The 21,049-nt window shown below is 32.0% G+C and overlaps 1 protein-coding gene and 2 long non-coding RNA genes across 3 annotated transcripts; 1 reads left to right on the top strand and 2 right to left on the bottom strand.

Moving 5' to 3' along the window:
- Positions 1–476: 476 nt before the first annotated feature.
- LOC136067603 (uncharacterized) lies at positions 477–5,529 on the top strand. The gene is made up of 4 exons (XR_010629040.1): positions 477–848; positions 1,455–1,568; positions 3,195–3,291; positions 4,490–5,529. It is a non-coding gene; the product is annotated as an uncharacterized LOC136067603 (long non-coding RNA).
- A 5,381-nt stretch (positions 5,530–10,910) lies between these two features.
- On the bottom strand, positions 10,911–15,963 carry LOC112027210 (uncharacterized). The gene is made up of 4 exons (XR_002884444.2): positions 15,577–15,963; positions 14,857–14,970; positions 13,133–13,229; positions 10,911–11,950 (listed from the first exon to the last, which is right to left on the bottom strand). It is a non-coding gene; the product is annotated as an uncharacterized LOC112027210 (long non-coding RNA).
- Positions 15,964–18,545: 2,582 nt separating this feature from the next.
- On the bottom strand, positions 18,546–19,822 carry LOC136067611 (cyanidin-3-O-glucoside 2-O-glucuronosyltransferase-like). Its single transcript, XM_065773744.1, has 2 exons — positions 19,685–19,822; positions 18,546–18,815 (listed from the first exon to the last, which is right to left on the bottom strand). The coding sequence occupies exons 1-2, from the start codon at positions 19,820–19,822 to the stop codon at positions 18,546–18,548; spliced, it is 408 nt and encodes a 135-aa protein (XP_065629816.1).
- Positions 19,823–21,049: the final 1,227 nt, after the last annotated feature.

Below are 21,049 nucleotides of genomic sequence, written 5' to 3'. Positions count from 1 at the left end.
ATTGTTAGTGGAATACTGACATAATAGAATTTAGACCATTAAATCATTAAAGAATGATTTTTTTTAGAGAGTTTCAACTTATGACGTTCGTTCTCGATAATAACTCTTTATTATCAAACTAAGACACCAATCAGTTTTTTAGCGTAAGCGAAAATTGAACCCTAAATCTCTTATTTAACTATCAGAGACTTTACTAGTTGAGCTAACTAGAATCCTAAAAAAATAATTAAAATTTAAAGAAATTTTTTTAATAAAGTACCTTATAAAATCTAGTTGCATTATTCAAAAATAAATTGACCCCTGTATAAACATGGCAGACAAGTATACTAGCTCATTTAAATCAAAAGCACAATAATACCCTTCAAAAATTTCAAAATCCTGCCGCTTAATTTAAGCAAAATGAAAAGTACAAAAACACCCTTGACACGCTTTACTTTATGCAAAATCAAAAATTTATGTCTCTCTTGTCTCTCCCTCTCTCGTTCAAAATCGTCTCTCACTTTCTCTCTCCCCTCTCACCCTATCTCTCTCTCTCCTCGCTGCCTGGACTTTCCGATCAGCCTCTCGTCATTCTCGGCCGCACGTTATCTGATTGCGAGATCGGTCTCTCGCTCTTAACTGTCGTCGTCGTTTTCCTCACCACCGTCGGATCGTGTTCCTCATCTCGGTGTTGATGCTCTGCTTCGCGATCGTGTGCGCTCACGGTGCGTTTAGAGTTCAAGAGGACCTCTTCCTCGACGATCAAGAGCCAGCGAATTCCGGATTCATCTCCGTCCTCGGCTGCGCTGCCTCTTCCTCCGCCGCCGCAAGTGTCAGACCTTCGGACTCGAACGCGTAAGAGGAGGGAGGTTAGTTACTTCAGATTAGTTATTGTGAAATTGAAAATTTGTTACTGAGAAGGTACATTTTGTCATTTTCTTGGGAAATTCTGGGCAAATGATAGGGTTTTGATTTGAATTGTGCAATTTGTAAACCTAAATTTTCTAGACTTGTATGTGGATTAAGTCTGTATTGTGCAATTTGTAGACCTAATTTTCGTAGACTTAGTTTGAGATTGTGTATTTTTGATTCTCAATTAATGTTGTTTTGGCTACTGAGCTCTAATTCGAATGGCATTACGAGCCATACAATGGAGATCTTTCACTCTTAATGCAGTTTTGGTTTGATTATGTTGGCAGTAATGGTTTTGGTTGATTTATTGAATTTTTAGTTAATCTGTGTTAATGCATGTGTCAGTTTTTTTATATCTAATTTATTTTTGGTGGAATGTGCTTGAAACTTACATTTTGCAAAAGCAAATTGTATACTTAAAATTGAAGTCTTCCCCTGATGAGTGGTTTTAGTTTTGGAGGAGTATATGCTAAGAATTTGGGAATTTTTTTTTTTCAATATGTATTGGTTTTATTTGATGGATGCATGATTGTCCACCTGTTGTTGTCTCATGTTTTTGGCAGTGTTACTGGTTTTGTCTACACGTGGAAGCTTTCTTGGGCATCTTCCTTTCCCAAGCTTTTGGCATCTCCGGCTTCATTTCCAACACAAACCCACCAATCCCTGCACTCAGAAAGGTATGCAATTTCAGCTCCTCTCTCACTTTCCCTCTCTTTTTGTTCTTTTGATAACTCGTTCCTTGAAATTTGATAGAATTGTAGAAATAGTTGAAAAACCAGTAGGTAAATCTTGGTTTTTGGTGTTGGGTATGTATGCAAGTGGACTTAAATCATTTTTAGCTGAAAAGATTTAATAAAAAAATCCAGTTCCTAATTAAAGGGAAAAATATTGACTTTTTCAGCATCATTAGTAGTTTTAAGCTTTGGATAGCCACCCCATTTTTTGATTCTGCGAGAATGTTAGAAATAGTTTAAAACCCAGTTGGTAAATCTTGGTTTGTAGTGTAGGGTATGTATGCAAGTGGACTTAATCATTTTTAGCAGAAACCCATTTTGTGGATTTAATAAGCAAATCCAATTCCTAATGGACTTATGGAAGAGAAAAATAAATATTTTCAGCAACATTAGTAGTTTTTAAGCTTTGTAGTAGCCTAGTGGAGAGCCCACAAAACGATTTGGAGGGTTGCATCTACAGTGATCATTATCAACTATATAATCCAATTTGATTCTCTGTGCTGTAAAAATTAATTAGAATATTAGTTTTTGAACCTAGTTCTAATAGTTTTTTAGCATACATTTCTTGGGATTTTTTTCTTGTTCTCTTAGTTTTTGAACTTATTAATTGGGCTTCCAACTTGATAAGCTTCTCAGCTAGTCCAATATCCATTGATGAATTGGGATAGTAGAAAGTAACGATTGACAGCCTATGTTTTGACTTGTTCATCAAATAAGCTTCTTAGCCAACTCATGCATTAATGCCCCTTTTGTCATCGTAAACCTTGAGCCAAGTTATTTAAAAGCCCAAGATGTATGTTTTCTTCTTTTGGTTAATAATCAAATCGAATCAGTTGAATTACACACACACTCTTTCCTTTTTTAGAGTTTTGCGTAATTTACAGATGCTATGAACCTGGTTAAGTCACCCTATTTAATCTTCTTGGCCCTCTCCACAACCTTTAATAGCAGATGATGTGTGTCAGGACTTGATGAAGTGGATTGAAATTAAAGGAGGCATAATAAAAAGACACATAAGCGCAATCTGTCATGTGAGCTAGTGGGCAGCAAGATTTAAATAAATACTTTTTGAGTGTAAATAGTGACCATTTCTGTTAATCACTCATGCTTCAGTCATTCGGAGATTCATTATTTGTGGGCTCAGGTTCTTACTACTCTGTCTTTGCTATTCACCTATAAAACCAAGGTGTTAAAATATTTTGTTTATTTGGGGACAACACTTATACTTTTACAGCATTGCTGAATAACTAAAGTAAATCTTACATTTTCTCTTTGGCATTATTTTAATGGAAATTAGAGCTGATTCATAATTTCAAATTTAGAGAATGATCTGAAATGCTTTGTGCTGGGAGTTGGACTAAATTCAGATTGCACTTTGCAGTTTAAAGATGAATAAAAAATGGAATTATGAGAGCCTCAAGCACAATTATTATCATTAAATTTTAACCCAATGATGGGTATCTTTTACTTATCTTTTGTATTTTTTAGTATTTGCACAGTTGCACGTGCATGAATGCTTGAAGTGCTTCCTTGTGTATTTTTTGTGTGATCTCACTTAAAATGGTGCAGGTATGGGTTCATATCTGTTGGAAACTCTAAATGAGTGCTTCAGCAAAAAACTGGTTCAATATTGAATATCATCCAAGGGGAAGTGGACTCTACTCAGGTAATATTTGAGCAATTTCAGAATATTTTCATACAAATTCCTATACAATTGATTGTATGGATAGACTAGCTCTATGTTTTTATGTGACAGACTACCTAAATCTCAGTTTCTGTTAACTTTTGGTCATAAAAAATTGAAATTAGTATATTGCCAATGAGCTCTCGACTTTAGCTCAACCAGTAGCCCCTTAATGTTAAGCTTTAGGCCCAATCCTTTTTAAAAAGAAGCACTTTAAGTTCCACACCTTGGAAATAAACCCACACTAACTAGCGAAGGCCTTTTTTCCCCCCTTTTAGTAACTAATATGCCATCAATAAATTGCATTTTTTTATCTTAAACTTTCAAAAATTGCATTTGGACCTAAATCTTTTTTCATATTTATGTTTTGAGCCAAAAACTTTCTTAAAATTGCATTTTGACCTTGAACTTTCTCATATTTATGTTTTGACCCTAAAACTTTCAAATTGTATTTTGACCTGAAACTTTTCCCAGATTTTATTAATTAACCCTAGAACATTCCCAAAAATTGTAAAAAGTTTCGTTTTGAACTAAAAACTTTCCTATATTTATGTTTTAACCCTAGAACTTTCTCAAAATTGTTTTTTGACCCCCCCCCCCAAAGCTCCTCAAATACCATTTTGTCCCCAAATCTTTTCTAAAATTGCAAGAAAGCCTTCCAACTTCTCAAAAATTGCAAAGTGGCTCCTTAACCATTAGAAAGTTGTTTGAAAGCATTTTAAACATTTTCTAAGTTCTTTCAATCATCTTTAAATTCTTAGTTCTGCTTGTCTTTGTTTGAGATAAATACGGTGTAACTTGTTTGATGTGTATATTTGGAGTTTTGCACTTACTCTTTGATGGATAATTATGTGTTTGCTTACATATATCTTTAGGGTTTTGTATGAGTGATATGTTGTATGGGTGATATGGTTTCCCGACCTCACAACTTAAAACACAAACTCTATCAAACAAAAGCCCAATTTGAAAAGCCATATAATAAACCCAACCCAAAATAAAATAAAATATATTCAAACCCAAATAACAAGCTCAATCCACCCAATCCCGTCAGCAGTCAAACTCATACAAAAATTACATTTGGACTCCACAACTACATTAAAATAATAATATTTTCTTTGTCAAATGACATTGTTTTCACATTTTATAGATTTTAAAACCTTGAGTTCCTTGTGTCTTTTAGCGTTAGGAAAAAAAATGCTTGGAGAGAGCTTGCTATAAAATGCTACGCTATGGATTAAGGTAAGCTTCATCAAATTTGTCATGCAATTTGCTTTTCTAGTAAATGTCATGCAATCACATGTTTAGCTATGCTTTTTAGCCTTTATTTCTAGAATAAATTATTCACATGTTTATGCTATTTGCATATGTCTACATGCACATGCATTTTCCATATCATCTCCTAGGATAGATTTATGAGCTTATATAATCACATGCTCATGCACTTTTCCATGTCATTCTCTAGGGTAGGTTTTACAAGTTCATAAGCTCAATAATGAACCAAATGCCAAAATTCTTAGATAATTTTTAAATGTTGAACCAAAAATCTGAATACTGTTTTAGAACTCTTTTTGTTTTGTCTATTAGATTAGAATATTTCGGTAAAAGTCTATTTCAACGTACAATTTCAAGGATACCATTAATATATATATAAATAAAATTATCAATTAAAAAAAAATTCAAATAATAAAAATAGAAATGACTTGGTATTCTAGTAGTAATGTTATTGTATTAGTAGATTTCTCATTGGGTGGGTATATGGACCAATCCAACACATTAGCCACCTACCTACTTGGATGGAGAACATACTTAAAGCCCAAAACCATACAAATATTTGTGTGAAGCTTAATGTCTCTATTTATTTGTTATCTAATAGAGAAATTATAATATCCAAGTTCCCTGCATCTCATTGTTACACACTTGGTCCTTTAGACCCACCACGAAACCCTAGAAAAAGTACACAAGTATTTTCTCACGTAGCTCCTATTCGTCCATCTCAAACACTAAAAGCAATGAAAATAAATCTGTCGCCTCACAAACCTTCAAAACTAGAGGATGCATCTGGAGCTATAGCTAAAGTAGAAAACCCTTTCCTCTTTAGTATGGGAATCTCCAACCTCACTTCCTACCTTCATCTTCTCTACTTGGGTTGCTCACTCAGAATTCAGTACTTCCAACATACGCATTTTTTCGAAAAACGTACACAATTTTTATACAAATTTAGACAGTCTGTACATCTAATATACACTTTTTTCTATTGAATTTACACAATTGTGTACATTCAACCTATCAAATGTATATAAATTTTTTGACAAATCTAGTGTACATTTGATGTACACATCTAACATACACAATTTTTCATTGAATTCCATTGAATTTTCATGATTTCTCACAATCAACGAATTTGAATTTTTCCACGAATTTGGACTATTTATACATCTAATGTATTTCCATTAAATTTTCTCAATTTCGTACATTCAAAAATTTTTTTTAATTGAATTTTTCCACAAATTTGGACTATTTGTACATCTAATGTAAACAATTTTCATTTGAATTTTCACGATTTTGTACATTTAACAAGTTCGAATTTTTCCACAAATCTGGAATATTTGTATATCTTCAGATGGTTTGAATTCGTTAAATGTACAATATGGTGAAAATTCAATGGAAAATTGTGTGTATTAGATGTACAAAAGTCCAAATTCGATCAAACAATCAAATGTGTTGAATGTACGAAATAATCAAAATTCAATGGAGAATTGAGTACATTGGATGGACAAATAGTCCAAATACGTGCAAAAATTCGAATTTGTTAAATGTACGATATCGTGAAAATTCAATGGAAATTGTGTACATTTGATGTATAGATAGTCCACATTTGAATAAAATTCAAATTCATTGAATGTACAATATATAAGAAATTCAATGGAAAATTGCGCACACTAGATGCACAGAAAGTCATGATTCGAAGAAAAAATTTGAATTCGTTGAATATACGATATCAGGAAAATTTAATGGAAATTTTGTACATTGGATGGACAGATAGTCCAGTTTTGTAGAAAAATTCAAATTCGTTAAACATACGATATCATGAAAATTCAATGGAAATTTTTTACATTAAATATACAAAAAGTCTAAATTTGTGAAAAAAATTGAATTCGTTGAATGTACGATATCGTTAAAATTCAGTGAAAAATTGACTACATTAGACGAACAGACAGTCCGACAACATGGAAAAATTTGAATTCGATAAATGTACGATATAGTTAAAATTTAATGGAAAACAACGTACATTAAATGTACAAAAAGTTCGGATTGAATGTACGATATCGTGAAAATTCAATGGAAAATTGTGTCTTTTAAAAGGACAAAAAGTCCAGATTCGCAAAAAAATTCAAATTTGTTGAATGTATGATATCGTAAATATTCAATGGAAAGTTGTGTACATTAGATGTCCAAAAAGTTCATATTCGTTGAAAAAATCAAATTAGTAGCAAGTACAATATCATGAAAATTCAATGAAAATTATGTACAACACATGTACAAAACTACAGATTCGTGGAAAAATTTGAATTTGTTGAATGTTCGAAATCATCAAAATTCAATAGAAAATTGAGTGCATTAGATGGTCAAATAGTTTGAATCCGTGAAAAAAATTTGAATTCGTCAAAGGTATGATATCGTGAAAATCCAATGGCAATTTATGTATAGTAGATGTACAGAAAGTCCGACATTGTGGAAAAATTCAAATTTGTTGAATATACGATATCTTGAAAATTCAATGGAAAATTGTGTACATTTGATGTACAAATAGTCCACAATTAATTAAAATTCGATTCGTTGAATGTACAATATTTAGGAAATTCAATAGAAAATTGTGTACACTAGATGTACACAAAGTCGTGATTTGAAGAAAAAATTTGACTTCGTTGAATGTACGATATCCTGAAAATTTAATGGAAAATTTTGTACATTGGATGGACAAATAGTCTGGTTTCGTAAAAAATTCAAATTCGTTCAACATATGATATCGTGAAAATTCAATGAAAAATTTTGTACATTAGATATACAAAAAGTCCAAATTCGTGAAAAAAATTAAATTCGATCAATGTACAATATCGTTAAAATTCGGTGGAAAATTGAGTACATTAGATGGACAAACAGTCCGACTATGTGAAAAATTTTGAATTTGATAAATTTACAATATTGTTAAAAGTCAATGCAAAACAACGTACATTAGATGTACAAAAAGTTCGAATTTGAGGAAAAACACAAATTTGTTGCATGTACGATATCGTGAAATTCAATGGAAAATTGCGTCCATTAAAAGGACAGAAAATCCAGATTCGCAGAAAAATTCAAATTAGTTGAATGTACGCTATCGTAAATATCCAATGGAAAGTTGTGTACATTAGATGTACAAAAAGTTCGCATTTGCTAAAAATTCAAATTAGCAAAAAGTATGATCTCATGACAATTCAATGGAAAATTTTGTACATTAGATGGACAGAAAGTTTGAATTCATAGAAAAATTCAAATTTGTTGAATATAAGATATCATGAAAATTCAATGGAAAACTCTGTAGATTAGATGTACAGAAAGTGCGAATTCGGGAAAAAAATTAAATCCTCTGGATGTATGATATCTTTAAAACTCAATGGAAAATTGAGTACATTAGATGGACAGATAGTCAGAATACTTATGGTTCGAATTTGCACAAAAATTCGAATTCGTTAAATGTACATACTATTTCTTGAAATTTCAAGGAACAATTGTGTAGAGAAGATTTTCAAAAAAGTCCAAATTCATGGAAAAATTCGAATTCTTTAAATGTACAATATTGTGGAAGTTCAATGGAAAATTGTGTACATTAAATGTAAAGAAAGTCTGAATTTAGGGAAAAAATCAAATTCATTAAATGTACGAAATCGTCAAAATTCAACAGAAAATTGTGTACATTAGATGTATAGATGGTTCGAATTCGTTAAATGTACGATACCGTGAAAATTCAATGGAAAATTGTGTATATTAGATGTACAGAAAGTCAAAATTCGTTGAAAAAATCAAATGCGTTGAATGTACGAAATAATCAAAATTCAATGGAAATTTGAGTACATTAGATGGACAGATAGTCCGAATACATGCAAAAATTCGAATTCATTAAATGTACGATGTCGCGAAAATTCAATAGAAAATTGTGTACATTTGATGTACAGATAGTCAACATTTGAATAGAATTCAAATTCCTTGAATGTACAATATATAAGAAATTCAATGGAAAATTATGCACACTAGTTGTACAGAAAGTCATGATTTGAAGAAAAATTTGAATTCGTTGAATGTACGATATCGTGAAAATTTAATGGAAAATTTTGTACATTGGATGGACAGATAGTTCAGTTTTGTAGAAAAATTCAAATTTGTTGAACGTACGATATCGTGAAAATTCAATGGAAATTTGTGTATATTAGATGTACCAAAAGTCCAAATTCGTTGAAAAAATCAAATGCATTGAATGTACAAAATAATCAAAATTCAATGGAAAATTGAGTACATTAGATGGACAGATAGTCCGAATACGTGCAAAAATTCGAACTCATTAAATGTACGATATCGTGAAAATTCAATTGAAAATTGTGTACATTTGATGTACAGATAGTCCACATTTGAATAAAATTTGAATTTGTTGAATGTACAATATATAGGAAATTCAATAGAAAATTGTGTACACTAGATGTACAGAAAGTCGTGATTTGAAGAAAAAATTTGAATTCGTTGAATGTACGATATCGTAAAAATCTAACGGAAAATTTTGTACATTGGATGGACAGATAGTCCAGTTTAGTAGAAAAATTCAAATTCAATGAACGTACAATATCAAGAAAATTCAATGGAAAATTGTGTCCATTAGAAAAATAGAAAGTCCAAATTCGCAAAAAATTCAAATTCGTTGTATGTACGATATCGTTAAAATTCAGTGGAAAATTGAGTACATTAAATGGACAGAAAGTCCAACTACATGGAAAAATTTGAATTCGATAAATGTATGATACAGTTAAAAGTCAATGGAAAACAATGTACATTAGATGTACAAAAAGTTCGAATTTGAGGAAAAACACAAATTCGTTGAATGTACAATATCGTGAAAATTCAATAGAAAATTGTGTCCATTAGAAGGACAGAAAGTCCAGATTCACAGAAAAATTCAAATGCGTTGAATGTACGATATCATAAATTTTCAATGGAAAGTTGTGTACATTAGATGTACAAAAGTTCGTATTCATTGAAAAATTCAAATTAGTAGAAGTACAATATCATGAAAATTCAGTGAAAAATTGTGTACAAGACATGGACAAAAGTACAAATTCTTGGAAAAATTCGAATTTGTTGAATGTTCAAAATCGTCAAAATTCAATGAAAAATTGAGTACATTAGATGGACAAATAGTTTGAATACGTGAAAAGTTCAATTCGTTGAATGTATGATATCGTGAAAATTTAATGCAAATTTATGCATAGTAGATGTACAAATGGTTCGAATTCGTTAAATGTACGATATCGTAAAAATTCAATGGAAAATTGTGTACATTAGATGTACAGAAAGTCCAAATTCATTGAAAAAATCAAATGTGTTGAATGTACGAAATAAGCAAAATTCAATGGAAAATTGAGTACATTAGATGGACAAATAGTCCAAATACGTGCAAAAATTCGAATTTGTTAAATGTACGATATTGTGAAAATTCAATGGAAATTTTGTACATTAGATGTACAAAAAGTCCAAATTTGAGGAAAAATTCACATTCGTTAAATGTACAAATCGTGAAAATTCAATGGAAATTATGTACATTAGATGTATAGAAAGTCTAGATTCGTGGAAAATTTGAATTCATTGAATGTACGATATCATTAAAATTCAATGAAAATTTTGTACATTAGATGTACAAAAAGTCCGAATTTGAGGAAAATTTTGAATTCGTTAAATGTACGATCGTGAAAATTCAATGGAAATTTATGTACATTAAATGTATAGAAAGTTCGGATTCGTGGAAAATTTGAATACGTTGAATGTACGATATCGTGAAAATCCAATGAAAATTTGTGTACATTAGATGTACAGAAAGTCCAGATTCATGGAAAAGTTCAAATTCATTGAATGTACGATATCGTGAAAATTCAATGGAAATTAATGTACATTAGATGTATATTAGATATACAAATATTCCAGATTTGTGGAAAAATTCGAACTTGTTAAATGTACAAAATCGTGAAAATTCAAATGAAAATTGTTTACATTAGATGTACAAATAGTCCAAATTTGTGGAAAAATTCAATTAAAAAAAATTTTTGAATGTACGAAATTGAGAAAATTTAATGGAAATACATTAGATGTATAAATAGTCCAAATTCGTGGAAAAATTCAAATTCGTTGATTGTGAGAAATCATGAAAATTCAATGGAATTCAATGAAAAATTGTGTATGTTAGATGTGTACATCAAATGTACACTAGATTTGTCAAAAAATTTATATACATTTGATAGGTTGAATGTACACAATTGTGTAAATTCAATAGAAAAAAGTGTATATTAGATGTACAGACTGTCTAAATTTGTATAAAAATTGTGTACGTTTTTCGAAAAAATGCGTATGTTGGAAGTACTGAATTCTGAGTGAGCAACCCAAGTAGAGAAGATGAAGGTAGGAAGTGAGGTTGGAGATTCCCATACTAAAGAGGAAAGGGTTTTCTACTTTAGCTATAGCTCCAGATGCATCCTCTAGTTTTGAAGGTTTGTGAGGCGACAGATTTATTTTCATTGCTTTTAGTGTTTGAGATGGACGAATAGGAGCTACGTGAGAAAATACTTGTGTACTTTTTCTAGGGTTTCGTGGTGGGTCTAAAGGACCAAGTGTGTAACAATGAGATGCAGGGAACTTGGATATTATAATTTCTCTATTAGATAACAAATAAATAGAGACATTAAGCTTCACACAAATATTTGTATGGTTTTGGGCTTTAAGTATGTTCTCCATCCAAGTAGGTAGGTGGCTAATGTGTTGGATTGGTCCATATACCCACCCAATGAGAAATCTACTAATACAATAACATTACTACTAGAATACCAAGTCATTTCTATTTTTATTATTTGAATTTTTTTTTAATTGATAATTTTATTTATATATATATTAATGGTATCCTTGAAATTGTACGTTGAAATAGACTTTTACCGAAATATTCTAATCTAATAGACAAAACAAAAAGAGTTCTAAAACAGTATTCAGATTTTTGGTTCAACATTTAAAAATTATCTAAGAATTTTGGCATTTGGTTCATTATTGAGCTTATGAACTTGTAAAACCTACCCTAGAGAATGACATGGAAAAGTGCATGAGCATGTGATTATATAAGCTCATAAATCTATCCTAGGAGATGATATGGAAAATGCATGTGCATGTAGACATATGCAAATAGCATAAACATGTGAATAATTTATTCTAGAAATAAAGGCTAAAAAGCATAGCTAAACATGTGATTGCATGACATTTACTAGAAAAGCAAATTGCATGACAAATTTGATGAAGCTTACCTTAATCCATAGCGTAGCATTTTATAGCAAGCTCTCTCCAAGCATTTTTTTTCCTAACGCTAAAAGACACAAGGAACTCAAGGTTTTAAAATCTATAAAATGTGAAAACAATGTCATTTGACAAAGAAAATATTATTATTTTAATGTAGTTGTGGAGTCCAAATGTAATTTTTGTATGAGTTTGACTGCTGACGGGATTAGGTGGATTGAGCTTGTTATTTGGGTTTGAATATATTTTATTTTATTTTGGGTTGGGTTTATTATATGGCTTTTCAAATTGGGCTTTTGTTTGATAGAGTTTGTGTTTTAAGTTGTGAGGTCGGGAAACCATATCACCCATACAACATATCACTCATACAAAACCCTAAAGATATATGTAAGCAAACACATAATTATCCATCAAAGAGTAAGTGCAAAAAAACAAGTTACACCGTATTTATCTCAAACAAAGACAAGCAGAACTAAGAATTTAAAGATGATTGAAAAAACTTAGAAAATGTTTAAAATGCTTTCAAACAACTTTCTAATGGTTAAGGAGCCACTTTGCAATTTTTGAGAAGTTGGAAGGCTTTCTTGCAATTTTAGAAAAGATTTGGGGACAAAATGGTATTTGAGGAGCTTTGGGGGGGGGGGTCAAAAAACAATTTTGAGAAAGTTCTAGGGTTAAAACATAAATATAGGAAAGTTTTTAGTTCAAAACGAAACTTTTTACAATTTTTGGGAATGTTCTAGGGTTAATTAATAAAATCTGGGAAAAGTTTCAGGTCAAAATACAATTTGAAAGTTTTAGGGTCAAAACATAAATATGAGAAAGTTCAAGGTCAAAATGCAATTTTAAGAAAGTTTTTGGCTCAAAACATAAATATGAAAAAAGATTTAGGTCCAAATGCAATTTTTGAAAGTTTAAGATAAAAAAATGCAATTTATTGATGGCATATTAGTTACTAAAAGGGGGGAAAAAAAGGTCTTCGCTAGTTAGTGTGGGTTTATTTCCAAGGTGTGGAACTTAAAGTGCTTCTTTTTAAAAAGGATTGGGCCTAAAGCTTAACATTAAGGGGCTACTGGTTGAGCTAAAGTCGAGAGCTCATTGGCAATATACTAATTTCAATTTTTTATGACCAAAAGTTAACAGAAACTGAGATTTAGGTAGTCTGTCACATAAAAACATAGAGCTAGTCTATCCATACAATCAATTGTATAGGAATTTGTATGAAAATATTCTGAAATTGCTCAAATATTACCTGAGTAGAGTCCACTTCCCCTTGGATGATATTCAATATTGAACCAGTTTTTTGCTGAAGCACTCATTTAGAGTTTCCAACAGATATGAACCCATACCTGCACCATTTTAAGTGAGATCACACAAAAAATACACAAGGAAGCACTTCAAGCATTCATGCACGTGCAACTGTGCAAATACTAAAAAATACAAAAGATAAGTAAAAGATACCCATCATTGGGTTAAAATTTAATGATAATAATTGTGCTTGAGGCTCTCATAATTCCATTTTTTATTCATCTTTAAACTGCAAAGTGCAATCTGAATTTAGTCCAACTCCCAGCACAAAGCATTTCAGATCATTCTCTAAATTTGAAATTATGAATCAGCTCTAATTTCCATTAAAATAATGCCAAAGAGAAAATGTAAGATTTACTTTAGTTATTCAGCAATGCTGTAAAAGTATAAGTGTTGTCCCCAAATAAACAAAATATTTTAACACCTTGGTTTTATAGGTGAATAGCAAAGACAGAGTAGTAAGAACCTGAGCCCACAAATAATGAATCTCCGAATGACTGAAGCATGAGTGATTAACAGAAATGGTCACTATTTACACTCAAAAAGTATTTATTTAAATCTTGCTGCCCACTAGCTCACATGACAGATTGCGCTTATGTGTCTTTTTATTATGCCTCCTTTAATTTCAATCCACTTCATCAAGTCCTGACACACATCATCTGCTATTAAAGGTTGTGGAGAGGGCCAAGAAGATTAAATAGGGTGACTTAACCAGGTTCATAGCATCTGTAAATTACACAAAACTCTAAAAAAGGAAAGAGTGTGTGTGTAATTCAACTGATTCGATTTGATTATTAACCAAAAGAAGAAAACATACATCTTGGGCTTTTAAATAACTTGGCTCAAGGTTTACGATGACAAAAGGGGCATTAATGCATGAGTTGGCTAAGAAGCTTATTTGATGAACAAGTCAAAACATAGGCTGTCAATCGTTACTTTCTACTATCCCAATTCATCAATGGATATTGGACTAGCTGAGAAGCTTATCAAGTTGGAAGCCCAATTAATAAGTTCAAAAACTAAGAGAACAAGAAAAAAAATCCCAAGGAATGTATGCTAAAAAACTATTAGAACTAGGTTCAAAAACTAATATTCTAATTAATTTTTACAGCACAGAGAATCAAATTGGATTATATAGTTGATAATGATCACTGTAGATGCAAACCTCCAAATCGTTTTGTGGGCTCTCCACTAGGCTACTACAAAGCTTAAAAACTACTAATGTTGCTGAAAATATTTATTTTTCTCTTCCATAAGTCCATTAGGAATTGGATTTGCTTATTAAATCCACAAAATGGGTTTCTGCTAAAAATGATTAAGTCCACTTGCATACATACCCTACACTACAAACCAAGATTTACCAACTGGGTTTTAAACTATTTCTAACATTCTCGCAGAATCAAAAAATGGGGTGGCTATCCAAAGCTTAAAACTACTAATGATGCTGAAAAAGTCAATATTTTTCCCTTTAATTAGGAACTGGATTTTTTTATTAAATCTTTTCAGCTAAAAATGATTTAAGTCCACTTGCATACATACCCAACACCAAAAACCAAGATTTACCTACTGGTTTTTCAACTATTTCTACAATTCTATCAAATTTCAAGGAACGAGTTATCAAAAGAACAAAAAGAGAGGGAAAGTGAGAGAGGAGCTGAAATTGCATACCTTTCTGAGTGCAGGGATTGGTGGGTTTGTGTTGGAAATGAAGCCGGAGATGCCAAAAGCTTGGGAAAGGAAGATGCCCAAGAAAGCTTCCACGTGTAGACAAAACCAGTAACACTGCCAAAAACATGAGACAACAACAGGTGGACAATCATGCATCCATCAAATAAAACCAATACATATTGAAAAAAAAAAATTCCCAAATTCTTAGCATATACTCCTCCAAAACTAAAACCACTCATCAGGGGAAGACTTCAATTTTAAGTATACAATTTGTTTTTGCAAAATGTAAGTTTCAAGCACATTCCACCAAAAATAAATTAGATATAAAAAAACTGACACATGCATTAACACAGATTAACTAAAAATTCAATAAATCAACCAAAACCATTACTGCCAACATAATCAAACCAAAACTGCATTAAGAGTGAAAGATCTCCATTGTATGGCTCGTAATGCCATTCGAATTAGAGCTCAGTAGCCAAAACAACATTAATTGAGAATCAAAAATACACAATCTCAAACTAAGTCTACGAAAATTAGGTCTACAAATTGCACAATACAGACTTAATCCACATACAAGTCTAGAAAATTTAGGTTTACAAATTGCACAATTCAAATCAAAACCCTATCATTTGCCCAGAATTTCCCAAGAAAATGACAAAATGAACCTTCTCAGTAACAAATTTTCAATTTCACAATAACTAATCTGAAGTAACTAACCTCCCTCCTCTTACGCGTTCGAGTCCGAAGGTCTGACACTTGCGGCGGCGGAGGAAGAGGCAGCGCAGCCGAGGACGGAGAGGAATCCGGAATTCGCTGGCTCTTGATCGTCGAGGAAGAGATCCTCTTGAACTCTAAACGCACCGTGAGCGCACACGATCGCGAAGCAGAGCATCAACACCGAGATGAGGAACACGATCCGACGGTGGTGAGGAAAACGACGACGACAGTTAAGAGCGAGAGGCCGATCTCGCAATCGGATAACGTGCGGCCGAGAATGACGAGAGGCTGATCGGAAAGTCCAGGCAGCGAGGAGAGAGAGAGAGAGAGAGAGAGAGAGATAGGGTGAGAGGGGAGAGAGAAAGTGAGAGACGATTTTGAACGAGAGAGAGAGACAAGAGAGACATAAATTTTTGATTTTGCACAAGTAAAGCGTGTCAAGGGTGTTTTTGTACTTTTTATTTTGCATAAATTAAGCGGCAGGATTTTGAAATTTTTGAAGGGTATTATTGTACTTTTGATTTAAATGAGCTTGTATACTTGTCTGTCATGTTTATACAGAGGTCAATTTTTTTTTGAACCATGAAACTAGATTTCCTAAGGTACTCTATTAAAAAGATTTCTTTAAATTTTAATTATTTTTTTAAGATTCTAGTTAGCTCAACTAGTAAAGTCTCTGATGACTAAATAAGAAATTTAGGGTTCAATTTTCGCTTACACCAAAAAACTGATTGGTGTCTTAGTTTGATAAAAAAGAGCTATTATCGAGAACGAACGCCATAAGTTGAAACTCTCTAAAAAAAATCATTCTTTAATGATTTAATGGTCTAAATTCTGTTATGTCAGCATTCCACTAACAATAATCTTAATTGTTTTCTTTACAGTATTGTTTTATTATTTTAAGAATATTGTTAGTAGAATACTAACATAGCAGAATCTAGACCATTAAATCATTAAAGAATGATTAAGATTTAAGGAAATCTATTTAGTAGAGTACTTTAGGAAATCTAGAAGATCTGAATCCTTGAAACACTAACTCAATGTTGATTTGGGGATGTTTGGTAATATTATTTTAATAACGTTGTTTGTATTTTTTAGAAATACGTGTGAATCAAAAAATGTGTAAAAATACATATAATATTATTTAAATACTAAAAACTGTTGTTTAAAATACCTTACCAAAATTATCACGTGAAATTAGGAGCATAATAATTTGGGTGAGAACTCTCTCTCAACAGGATCTTTTTGGGGTTATGTGTTCCTAAAATTATCACGTGAAATTAGGAGCATAATAATTTTTTTTAATGATGTTATACGCAATGCTATGAAATTTTTGTGCTTTTTTGTTGTGTCTATACTCTATAGCATTATTATTGTTTTTTTTTTTTAAATAGTTAACATAGGTGTTACAATATGTAAAGACTTGCTTTGGTTTTTTTTTTTTTAGCAAGTAATTACACAAAGCTTAAATTTAATTGTAATAATTTTATTAATTTTTTAATGAATAATATAAGATTAGGAATACCATTTTTTTTTCTTTTCTATTTTTAATACTGCAATTTCCCTTATTAATATGTAACTTTGAGGATTAATACAAATTCCATATTGATAACAAATTTGTCATTTATGATTTATAGAAAATTATTTGCAAGCCCAAAAAAAAAAAATCAACATCACATTTTTATAAGATCTTTAACGTTCAAAGTAGCTACTCTAGGCAATGCTAGATAATTGAAAGCACTTGATATGAATGGCAATCTCCTACTGGACAAAGTTTAGCTACAAAATCGATTGTAACCTTAAGCTATAAACTCACTCAATATCTTTTTATTGGAGATGAATTTTGACAAATTCACCATTGGATTGCTTATATCCTCCATGTTTGCAAAATTTTAAGAAAATTAAAGATCAATAGCTATGTCATCAATAAATTTTTAAATTGCAAGTTTTTGTAATTTAAAATTATGCATAAAATATAAGGTTATAGATTATATAGTAAATGATATCCGATTGACACAAAAATTGATATGTGCATTAAGAGCGTAAAAAACATGTAATTCAACGGTTAGATTTTCAAAATATGTAGTAATATTTATTTTATTAAGTGAGTTTGTAGCCTAAAGCTACAACCAATTTTATAACTAAACTTTATCCTCTCCTATACATCAATAGTTCACATTGGCGACTAAAATGAAGCAAGAGATCCCGTATTTTGGAGCCTCAAAGATTAAGCCATACAACCACAAGGGTCAGGGATAGTTGACAAATTTTTAATTATTTATTTGCTTATTGAGAATCAGATAGTTGTCAAATTTGATTGCATGAAACCAAAACCTATAAATAAGAAACTACTTTCCAATTTGAAATTGTAAAATGGACTATTATATAGTCCTCATAAGTCATACCAATGTTTAAGAGAGCTTATTCATACAAGACAAAATTGACAGATTACCCTAGATAAATCCAATTGATACTGGTGTGAAACAAAACTCATTGACCAATTGAAAATAATTATAACGATCAATATTCAATCAGATTATCTACTTCAACCTCATGCACCCTAAACCATATACGTTTCACAATTGATTCTCAAAAAATAAAAAATAAAAACAAAACAATCATACATTTCACAACCAGTATAAACTTAAAAATTCATGTTTTCTTTATTAAGAAAAAAGAAGGTTACATTTCCTAATTTCTTTTTCATTTATAGTATGATCTATATTTGCTCCCATGGAAATGAAAGAAAACATTGAATATGCCCACGGCCCACCTTACCTTTTCTTCTTGTCATTACTCATTATAGTTGTGTGCGATTTCCTGCTACCGCATATTCTTTTTTTTCAGCAAAGCTGTACTAGCTCCTGCACCACTCCAATTTCTTCATCTCCCTTGTTTCTTATGTTCTCCTTCAATTCTTTTGCCTTCCTCCTTACCTTCTCCATTTGTCTCCACAACAACTTCTCCGATCACCTTTGCGGCTTTGCCACCTCTTCTCTTTCAAGCCTCCCATTCAAGTCTCTCTTCACTTCTACACCCACGCCTAACCCCTCCACCAGCCTAGCATTCACTAGTTGATCAAGCTGCATGGGTATGGCTATAATTGGAACCCCAAACTTCACGCTCTCCATCACAGAACTCCATCCATAATGACTCACAAACCCACCAATGCTAGAATACTTCAGTATCTTCATTTGTGGTGCCCACCCCTCGATATAACCATTCCCCTGTCTCCGACCCTTTCAAGAAAACCTTTTGGAAGTACCATTTGAATTATGTCTAAAATCAAGGATCATTAATTGTACTTTATTCTTTTCTAATAAATAGATCCTCATAACTTAACCTTTATATATACACAGACCATCTCAAGAAAGACTATAACCAAAATCCTTTTTATCGGACATTAACATGGAGCCACGTGCATCTAAAGCGCCTTTTACTAGGATCAATGTAATTGCATGTAAATATTTATAGTATCTCAATGTACAGAAAATACAAAGAATATAATTAGATTCTACTACAAAATCATGTCATTACTAACGCATTATCAAGAAAGAAACCCAGTTTATTCCACCATTTTATAAAATACCATAATCATATCAACTACTTGGGCCATTTCAAACGGTTCACCACCATTATTCAATAATCAGCAGGATGACAACCAGAATTGGTGCCTAATCATGCAGACCATAAGAATTTGTTCACAAAGAAGCCAACGAAGAATTTACATGGAGACTTTTGTGACTACTGATAATAGTGGAGAACCTTACTCCAATTGCAATGCATAGCAGAAAAAACTGATTGTATGTTCTTTAGAATCAAGGCTTTTTGTTTAGTCAATAAATAGTATCAAACTATACAAACAAAGCAATTCCAGCTAAAAGCTGGATCTGATGTAACTAAAGCAACTATGAAATGATGAGCAAAGAATTACAAGTATACGCTGTTATTGGCAAGCAAACAGAAAAGGATGTCATACTAATAATAAAGGAACATCGTCAAAGAAAGGCATGTTCTTCTGCTGTAGCTCTTGATAATCCTCTGATCAAGAATTCTTTGGATCAAAAGGCTCACAATCAGGAAGAACTAAACCTTGTTTTATGCGAACCATTCTCCTAGCACGCAGAACTTGCTTGGAAACAACTGGAAGCAGAAAGGTCTGATATTCTCTTAGAGCTGATTGTAAATTTTCTGCTCCACTCTTTGCAAGGCATTTGCCTAAAACTGTTGCTTCCAACATTGACATGTTCGTGCTTCTTAGACCATGAGGAGTTGTGGGGTGAGCTGTGTCTCCAACTAATACCACGTTGTCCCAAAAGATTTGTTCCAAGGGATTAGTATCATATATCAAATTCAAAAAGGGATCCTTTGTTTCTTGAATGACTCACGAACTCAGGAACCCAAACCTTCTCTGCTTCTTGATGCATCTTCTGAATCATCTCACTGCTCACTTTCATGGTTACTGAGTTTCTCTAAATACATTTTAATTAATATATCAGCTCTAGTTGACAGCACCAAAAAGTCTCAAAGCAAAAGAAATTTACCACTGGGATTTCATATATCTATTTTGATTTTTTTTTTTGAATGGTTCTATTATGGGTCAAGACCAAAAGCTATGAAGCTGCTATGGCATGGGATGAACAGCATTTAACAACTATTTAAACCAAGTGTCCTACATGTGCCTAAATGAATGCTTGCCCTTACTGACGCAGGACAACCAGAACAAAAGCTAAACAATAGAAAAATAAAGGGATATGACCTAGGAGTCAGCACCTAGGCCTTGCTTGGAGTCAGCACCAAGCGGGGAAACCACTAGGAGTCAGCACCTAGGGTAGACCTGGAGTCAGCACCAGACCAAAGAAAGACCAAACGCCCATTGTTTTCATTCATCAAAAATATCAGCTATCTCCTCAAGGAGTACAATAAGTTGCTTATAAAGGATTGCTAAACCCTAGTTCTAATTGGCTAGGAAACCCTAATTGCCTTATTACAAAAATAACCTTACTTCTAAATTAAAATACTAAAAGCCCAATAAACTAATAAGACCTAAAACATAAAAATACAATGGGCTTGCAAACATAAGTAATACTAAATAATAATCTTCTTGTGTCTCCCTCATCATTCTCCTCTGGTTGGAGAAAACTCGACCTCGAGTTCTAAAGTGTTGAAGGATTAGGATGCTGACAAGTAACACTTGCTTCAAATCTAGAATCACCTTAGGGAGCACAGGGAAAAGAAAAACCTTGAATTCCATCACATCAAACTCATTTGGAATAACAAAATCAATGTGTGGAATCAGTATAATCTCGTCTTGAACCTTATGAACCATAGGAAGCACTGTAGTTTTAACCTCTTCGACTTCACCAAGATGTAGATCTTCAAGGACTGTGGAGGGTTGATCAGAAACACATTCAACAACTTCAACTTTCACATCATGTGCACCCTCTAATGTAATACTCTCTTTAGGCGCCAT

The sequence above is a fragment of the Quercus suber genome, unplaced genomic scaffold, assembly GCF_002906115.3.
Source record: "Quercus suber isolate HL8 unplaced genomic scaffold, Cork oak 2.0 scaffold_79, whole genome shotgun sequence".
NCBI lineage: Eukaryota > Viridiplantae > Streptophyta > Magnoliopsida > Fagales > Fagaceae > Quercus > Quercus suber.
This window is presented reverse-complemented; position numbering and strand designations above follow the sequence as displayed.